At 59.3% G+C, this 8,462-nt stretch overlaps 1 protein-coding gene across 1 annotated transcript; it reads left to right on the forward strand.

Moving 5' to 3' along the window:
* Positions 1–9: 9 nt before the first annotated feature.
* On the forward strand, positions 10–5,229 carry TDRD10 (tudor domain containing 10). The gene is made up of 11 exons (XM_019556786.1): positions 10–84; positions 558–616; positions 1,037–1,107; positions 1,499–1,643; positions 2,131–2,173; positions 2,298–2,385; positions 2,901–3,048; positions 3,567–3,712; positions 3,831–3,985; positions 4,620–4,690; positions 5,029–5,229. Exons 4-11 carry the CDS (start codon positions 1,503–1,505, stop codon positions 5,065–5,067), a joined length of 831 nt encoding a protein of 276 aa, XP_019412331.1. The 5' UTR covers positions 10–84; positions 558–616; positions 1,037–1,107; positions 1,499–1,502; the 3' UTR covers positions 5,068–5,229.
* Positions 5,230–8,462: the final 3,233 nt, after the last annotated feature.

Raw genomic sequence — 8,462 nt, forward strand, 5'->3', positions numbered from 1 at the left:
CGCGTTGCAGGTCCGGCTGCGGCAAGCGCGGCCCGGCGCCGCCCCACAAGAGGAAGGGGAAACCGGAGCAGCCGAAGTCCTGGGGTGAGGTCCCGGGCCAGCGCGGGGAGGCGCGAGGCGAGGCCGGGCGGGTCAGGTGGGCCCGGCCAGCAGGACCCGGACCCCGGTGCAGCTCCCACCGGGCCTGCACCTGCCTCCTGCCGGGCTCCGGGCGCCTCGGGCTCTCCGTAGCCAGAGAACCGGGGCGGGGGACCTGGACTGGGAGAGAGGAGGAATGGATCACAAGCCCCGCAGGCGTGAGGAGGCAGGCTGGCCCTCAAATCCTCCCACGCCTGGCACATGGTGAGACCCTGGCAGAGAGCAGGAGTGGCTATGGCATTGGCAGTGCCTGCTCCTCTGCAGCCTAAGCATGGTGATGGAAGGGGGGACCCTAAAGAGCCACCTCTGCATCCCAGTTGTGAGACCAGGCTGGGGGCTCCAAATAGCATTGGGCTTGTTGGGGCACAAGGCCTGTGAAGCCCCTGCTTCCTTTGAAGTCTCCTTGCTTGCTCTGCCAGGCGCCTCCAGGAAGGACTGCGAAGCCCACGGGGGAAAGCCCTTGCCAGGTACCACGGAGGTATGGGCCCAAGCCCCTGGCCAGAGCTTGCTGCAGTGGATCTCAGCACAGCTGTGGTGCTCGGGCCCCGTGCCCTTCCTCCCTCCCCCAGGAGGCTCCTGGGTGGCAGTGCCTGCAGCTGGCTGCCACCGAAAGGAGGGGCTCTGCTGGGGAGGGACCTGTTCTGGCTCCCGCCCCCGCAGTCTTGTGCCTGCCCAGCCATGGGAACCCAGCGCCAGGGTCCCTGTGCCTGCATGGGTCCTCCTCCAGGACCCTCCAACACAACCTGTGCAGCAGGTTCTCCTCTCCGCACCACAGGGGTCTCTGCGGACCCTCGTAGAACCGCGCGTGCCCCTCTGCTGGGAGAGGAGGATGAGCCCTGGCTCCTGTGGACTCGCCTCCGGGACCTGCTGTGGTAAGGCCTGCCCTGGTCTGTGCCAGGAGGACGTCCTGCTCTGGCTGAAGGACTTCAACCCTCAGCACCTCAAGAGAGGCCACCCTGGGTTCAAGAGGTGGGTGTGATTGTCCATCCTGTGCCTGTGCTGGGAGCCTGGGGAGGCGGAGGCTTTCTAGCTGCAGGCAGCATCTCTCCCTGATCTTGCCGGGAGCACTGGACTGTGGCCCCAGTACCCTGAGCTGCCCCTGTGCTGGCTGGACACATGGGGAGCTGAGCCCCTGGGGGCAGCACATTTCACTGTGGAAGAGCTCAGGGCTGAACAGGGGGCTCCTGGCTGTGGACAGAGCAGAAGCTTTGGGGCTTTTGGGGGCTCCCTTCTCTCTCCTCCCTGCTTGGGATCGAAACAGCACCCTCCCCTCTGCTCTGGCCAGCAGCACTTGCTGTTAGCTGCAGCCCTCTGGCCGTCAGATGCAGCAGGACCCACAACCTTGTGCTTCCGCTCCCAGCAACATGCCTGTTGGCTTCTGCTGCCCAGAGCAGTCACAGTGCACGGTCCAGCCACGCAGCGACTGCACCAGGATCCTGGGCAACACTGATGAGGGGAATGGCATGAGGGGCACGGCCTGGCCAAGGAGCCAGCTGGAGATGCCGGTAAAGCAGCGTCTGCTTGCATGGCTGGCGTAAGGGAGGCCTGGGCACCCGTTCTTTCCCTGCGAGAGGTGGCGGTGAGGGGGAGGGTCCTGGGTGGGTCCTGGGTTGGCTAGGCTGTTTGCTCACCTTGCTGCTGGGTGCAGGTCACTTGCTGTCTCCTTTCTCTGCCACCTTCAGTGGTGACCGCTGCACAGCCAACCAGGGGGCTGCAGGGCTGAGGTACAGGGGAATGGACAGCGGGGTTAGGGCCCGGGAGTCCTGCTATCCCTGCGCTGCTTGGCTATGGGCAGGTCCATATTCCGGTAGGCCCTGGGAGGAGCCAGGTGTTGCTTCTGCAAACCATGTCGGGGTCTCAGGGCAGTGGTCCCCTAGGAGGGTGTGGGCTTCATCTCCAACCCGGATCCTGGTGCCCTGGGGGAGCTGGGTCTGTCCAGCTGCTGCTTCCTGTGCCCTGTCTCTTCTGAGACCTGCTCTTTCTGGCTTGCAGGCTCTGGAGAAAGTTCCTGAGGGAGAGCTGGGGCTGAGCAGTGGTGAGTGTGGGCAGGGGCAAGACTGGCATGCAGCTGCCTGGGGTGGGGGGTGGGAACCCCCAAACCTTGATCCATGCTTGCCTGGGGGGGTCGGTGCTGAACTGTCCTGTTGCTGGGGCTCCAGCAGGTGCTGAGGCCCAATTCCTGCAGCGGACTGCTCCCCAGGTGGTGAAGCATGAGCAGGTTCGATACGCTGTTCCTATGGAAATGAGGTGAGCAGGAGCCGCTTGGGGCTGGGCCTGTACTCCTGTGATGGGGAGGGACGATGGTGTCTCATGCTCTAGATGTGCCCATGTGTCGCAGCCCTGCTGCTGCATCTGACAAGGCCTTGGGGCACGTGGCTGCCTTGACCTGCTGGTCTCCCACCTGAAGGGCTGGTGGATGCATCCACAGTCTGACCCCCAACTAGCTGCCATGAGAGGAAATTGCTCCCCCTCACCCCCCTCGCTGCTCCCTGCCAGACTTGTCCCACCCTCAGGCCTCCGGCTTTCTAATTCCAGCCCATTGCCAGGCACAGACTAGTCCTCTTGCTCTTTGCTTTGCTTGCACTCAAACTGCTGAGTGGGTGAAGGACGGAGCTGCAGCAGGACCAGCTTAGCAGGGCACTGCCTGGGGTGCAAGCATGCGGGACCTTGCAGAAGCGCCCGCAAGGTCTTGCCCAGCCTGCCCGTGGCTGCACCAAGCCCATTTCTCCCTGACCTGCCTGGCACCTGACTTTCCTTTCCAGAGGCTCCTTCCTGGTGCTCATGCTGCGGGACTGCTACAAGGACCTGAGCTGGCTGGCTGTGATAGCCAAGACCTATGGGGATGTGGGGCTGCTGGTGACTGACTGCCTGCCGCAGACACCCTACTTCTGGGCCATCCACCTCACAGAGGTAGGTGGGGGGGGGGGCTGCCTTGGGCATCCCCTGTGCTAGGGGCAGAAAGCCCTACTCCTGCTCCAAAAGAGCTGCTTTCAAAGCCCCCAGCTGGCGCAACAGCCCCAGCCACGAGAGCTTGGGTGCGCTAAGGGACAGCAGTGGCTTTGCTGCTAGGCAGCATTCAGGTGTTGGGCAGGGGCTGGGTCACACAGGGCCTCTGCTTGAGAGTGGGCAAGTCAGAGCCAGGGCCCTAGTCCATGCTCCCAGGCTCCCCCAGGTCTGCATGCCCCCGCCCCCCTGCTTGTGCTTGCTCCTGGTCCTTGATGCAGCAAAGCACTGAAGTGTGGGCCTATGATCTCCAATCCAAGGCCTGCTGAGTGTCTGTGGTACTGTCAGGGCAGGCATGTGCAGGGGCTTGCATTGCCCCTGGGGGCAAAACTAGTAATTGTGGGGCTCAAGAAGGAAGAGTACTTACAGCCTTGGGGCTCTGGGGCAGACGTAGGGGCCGTGGGTGACCAGTGTGTCCATGACAGGAGCGTCATCTGCACATGCAGCAGCTGCTCGGGGCCCTGGCACAAGCTGAGGAGCAGCAGCCCTACCTGGCCAAGCAGGAGGTGAAGCGTGGGACCCGCTGCCTGGCCCAGTGCATCCTGGGGGCCGACAGCAGAGCCTGGAACAGGTCCGGGAACAGATGCTCTGTGGGGCAGGCAACACTTTGCCGTGGGGTCAGAGGACTTCTACCCCAAGGGCACCCTTGCTGCTACCCTGCTGGGCTCATGCTCTCACTGACTTCATAGGTGCTGGGTGCTGGATAAAGTGGAGGACCTGGCCGTGGTTTTTTTTGTGGACTTTGGCTGCTCAGCCACCATCCCAGTGAGCTCGCTGCGGCAGCTGGACAAGGATTATTTCTGGGCCATCTGGCCATTGGCACAGCCCTTCATGTTCCAGGAAGGTACCTGCCTGAGGCCCCCAGGACAGGCAGGGGGTGGGTGCATCTGGGCTGGACAGGACATGTGTGCTTCCCCTGGGGCCAAAATGTTGAAGCCTTGGCTTGTTAAGAGCTGCTCATGTCTGTGCCTCCCCAGTGCCATCACCACCTCCGTGCACTTCTGGCTGGTCTCTGCTCCCAGTGGAGGCTGCCTGGGCAGGGAATGCTTGGGGGCTGTTCAGTGGCCCAGGGGTGGCTGCCTTTTCGCTATTGTGCCAGCTGTGTCCCCATGTCCACCTGCACCCTGGGGAGAAAGGCAGCCCCCAACTCCCTTGAAGAACAGTTTGATAGTGGGGCAAGGGCCCTGTCCATATAGCTTCCCCTCCCCTGCCCGGGGCTGGAGCAGGCCACCAGTTGTGCTCCTGCTGGGCAAAGTGGAGCTGAGCAGAAAGCCATGCTCGAATGCCACCCTAGGAGGGCTCTAAGCAAAGGGCTGGGCCTGTTCTGTGTGGGTGAGTGAGCAGAGCTGGGGTGGGAAGGAGTGTGCAGCCACTTGCTTGGTGACTGGTCTGTGCTCTTGTGTGTCCAGATAATGTCCCCTGTGCCATCTCCGCATTTGCACTGTGCCAAATGCTGAGGCCCATCTCTGTTCTTGCAGGGATTCTGCCACCGAGATGCATTGTCCAACAGGTGCTGAGAGGGAAGGTTGTCGGCCCCTCTCCAACAGAGGTAACGCATGATGCCAGGCACCGTTTTTTTGGGGTCTCTCTTCCCCCTGCGTTGAGGCACCTTGCCCCTGTGGCTTCCAGGGGAGGATCTCCCTGTCTGGGGCCAGGCAGCTGCAAGGCAGGGAGCACCTGCGCTGCAGCTGCTGTGCCAGACTCTTCTGGCTCAGTAATAATTTTGCTTTTCATAGACCCCTGGGCCAGGATCCAGCAGCAGCCATTGCTTGTGTGACCTCCCCCAGTGTGTGTGGGGGGTGGCAGGGAGGGGTGAAGCAGTCTAGCTGAGGGGGCTAGAGCTTGGGCATCCTCCTTCCTCACTGACTCAACTCACCTTCTTCACAGCCTCACATCCTGCAGTTTGCTGTCTGCATAGGGGACTAGGAGGCATCTGTTCAATCTGCAGTGATTTCTAGTCTTCCAGGCAGGTGCAGCCTCTGGAATGAGAGACCAGAGCCCTGGAACCAGGAGGGAGCTCTGGGTGTGCGGGGAACTTGCTGTAACTTACATTTCATTTAAAAAATAATAATAAATAAAACTAAAGTCTCTCCTGGCTAGGAACTGTGTGTGCACTGGAGAGGCTTGGGGAGCCATGGTCTTGCCTAGAGGTTTGGTGAGGCTCATATAGCTTCAGGGCTGTGGCAGCAGCTTGACCCAGTGTTGGGCACATTGGGGCTCCCAGTGGGCAGGGGACCCTGCTGTTACCTGAGGGAGTGACCGCCTAGTCTGGATCTGCCTCTCCCATCTGTTGTCTATGATGTAGGGGACACTCCTGCATTGAACCACCCACCTCGCTGCCTGACCACATACCAAGGTCCAAATGCCTCCCTGGGGTGCCTCATCTCAGGCAGACCCTCCCTGAGCACACCTGCAAGCCTGGGCCTACCACATCCACCACCCAAGGGATTTGGTCTGTCTTCTGCCCTGTGCCCCATAGGCCTAGTAGATGTAGAGGGTGCTTAATCCTCTGTGAAAACTGGGGGTGCTTTCCTTAGCCTGAAACACCAAAAATTAGCCTCCTTGGGGGGTTGACTAAGGCATAACCCAGTGCCTCTCCCTGTCCGTCTACCACACTAGGAACAGTGAACTTTATTGGTTAAAGAGAGAAGACTTGGGGAAGGGTGCAGCTTAGATAAAAATGAAAGAACCACCATTGAGCAAACAGAGGAGCTAAGCAGCTGTTGAGCATGCATCTATATCACAGTAAACTGTACGTCTAGGTAGGTTTCAGTTAAGTTACCCACAAGTATCACTCAGAGGCTGCTTGGGCTTTCCTCTGGAGGCAGGCAGTTCATGGAGGGGGTGAGTTTCCAGAGGGATCCCCATCTCTCTCTGCCTGGTTAGTTCCTCGTGGTCCACACCCCTGGCTCCTTCCTCTCCTCCAAGAAGAAAGGGCCCTCAAATAAACTTTCCTGACCACAACCTCCAGGTCCAATCAGGGCTGGGGCTGTTTGAGGCTAACCAACCAATTTAAAAAGCATCACTGGCCTACTCAGAGATAGACATCTCTGGGGCCGCTACCCTTTTGCCATGAGCTCAAGTCACTAGGCAGAGCTGGTTGCTTGGCAACTGGAATGATAGCCAGGTAAGAGCCTGATGGAGTTTGGGGAGATACTGTGATGGCATTCTGTCACGCTCCCTCCCCACCTCCTCCTTTGAAAGCTCGGGCACATGGCCTCTCAGAGCTGTGGGTACAGGTGTGGTTTGTCTGAAAGGGTTACCTTTCATACCCAAAGAGAAATCATGCAACACACAAAACCAGTTATAACAACAATACACAGATGGCATTAAGGTATGTCAGGGTATCCCCGTGCCAGAGCACTCTGGGGTAGGCCTGACTCCCCCCGACCTGTTACCCAGAGTCTCCTTGTGACAGAGGATCCACTCCGCCCGTGGCTTTCCTTGATGTGGTCCATGGTTTTCTGGATGTTCTGCTCAGTCTCCACTTGCAGGCGCTCCCTGAAGAAGCTGTCCTGTTTGCACCAGTCGGCTGACAACTGCTGCAGCACTTGGGCCTCTCGCTCCCCCTGCACCTTGTAGATTTGCTGCTTCAGGGTGTCCCACTCTGCCCTGTGGGCTGTGGACTGCTGGTGCAGCTCCTCCCGGTGCCAGTTTGGTACCCGCGGCAGGTGTTTCCTCACCTGCTGGGTCTCATCTTCCTGCTCCTGCAGCATCTGGCCACCACCAGGGCCGCGGAGGCAGTTCTCAACTCCCCCCGAGAGTCTCGGTTTCCTCTGCCACCGTCTAACAGCGCTTCTCCCTGGGGCAGTTCCTTGGCCTGATCTCAGAGCTACTGCTTTTCTTAGCCACCAGCCGGCTGCCACAGTTAGGGAGATTCTCTGCCTTCCTCCCTCCTGCCTCCACAGCCACCTGGATTACCTTACTCTGGGTGGTTTCCCCACCTCCTGCTCTGTTGGCAAGTCACCATATTAACATAGTAGGGTACTTCAAAGCTGTCCCGTGCCCTTTTCAGATATGCAAGCTCCATAATGTCCCTCCCTACTAGTATGGGGACAGGGGCCTCTTCCAACACTCCAGTGTCCTTGTATGTCCAACAGCCTTTCCGCTCAAGGGGGAGATGAGCAACCAGTACCTTGAATGGCCAGCACCCGACCCCTTCTAAGGTAAGGGTTTTCCCCAGGACTATATCGCTAGGTGAAACAAGGTTAGCATTTATGAATGACACACTGGCCCCTGTATCCAGTTCCCCAATAAGGGTTTTCCCTTTAATGTTTATGTCAGTCCGGTGGGTAACCATCACCTCCTCTGGGTCTGTAATCCTGTAGCACCAGGTCCGCTCCTCAGAGTGGCTCTGGCCTCCCTCCTCACTGCTTACAGCTGTTGCCTGGCAGATAAAGTTAATGGCATTGCTTTGATTTGGGCCATTGGTTTTGAAGTGGCCAATTTCCCTGCAATTAAAGAAATGCTTCTTTTTGGAAGCAGGAGGCTTGACTGAATCTGGGGCTGCCCTGTGCTCAGCAGGAGGCGGTCCACCTCCCCGGGTTGGGACTGGCCTTCCCCTTTTCTCTTCCCTCCCAACGTGGGGGCCTTCGGTTCAGCTCCCCTCAGGTTAGCAACATCTGCTCAGCAAAGTTAACAGCCTCCCTAGCCGTTTTGGGATTCCTGTTCCTGACCAGGCATTTAATCTCTCTGGGGCACCTGAAATAATCTCACAGGTAGCCGGGCCCTGCGGCGAGGCCAGGTCCCCAAGCAGAGCTGGTTGCTTGGCAACTGAAGCAATAGACAGGTAATAAGCTGGACAGTAGAGTTTGGGGAGATACTGTGGTGGCATTTTGTCACAGATACTGCCCCCAAAGGGAGGTCTGGGGTCAAGGGCTGAGGCCATTTAACCCCAGCATTAGTCTCAGGCCTGACCTGGTCCTTTGGTGAGAGGCCCCAAGCCTGGGCTGCAGGACAGGTCCCCACCAGCTGTCTCCTATCCCTGCAGGGGCAGTGGCTGCCATGTAGAGCAGGTGCGTGACCCAGGGGCACAGCTGCCACCAGGCTCAGGCCTGGGAACAGGGCCATTTGCAAAGGGAAGATAGACCTGCTGCCAGCAGTGCAGCAGCATTTCCCCAGCCTATGGGCAGGGCCTACTGCTCGCTCTCACAGCGGTGCTGGCCCAGGGGTGCAGCCAGGATACTCCAGCATCACAAAGCACCTGCAGGCCTACCTTATCATAGTATCATAGTAGCTAGAGTCGGAAGGGACCTAGGTAGATCATCTAGTCCGACCCCCTGCCTTGGCAGGAAAGAGCACCGGGGTCAGATGACCCCGGC

Source organism: Crocodylus porosus, unplaced genomic scaffold, assembly GCF_001723895.1.
Source record: "Crocodylus porosus isolate Cpor-Errol unplaced genomic scaffold, CroPor_comp1, whole genome shotgun sequence".
Lineage (NCBI taxonomy): Eukaryota > Metazoa > Chordata > Crocodylia > Crocodylidae > Crocodylus > Crocodylus porosus.

Coding starts and splice junctions, on each gene's coding strand:
- TDRD10 (XM_019556786.1), top strand. CDS start 1,503: ATGCCTGTTGGCTTCTGCTGCCCAGAGCAGTCACAGTGCACGGTCCAG. Junction 3,049..3,566: donor GGGCCATCCACCTCACAGAG/GTAGGTGGGGGG, acceptor TGTCCATGACAG/GAGCGTCATCTGCACATGCA. Junction 3,986..4,619: donor GCCCTTCATGTTCCAGGAAG/GTACCTGCCTGA, acceptor CTGTTCTTGCAG/GGATTCTGCCACCGAGATGC.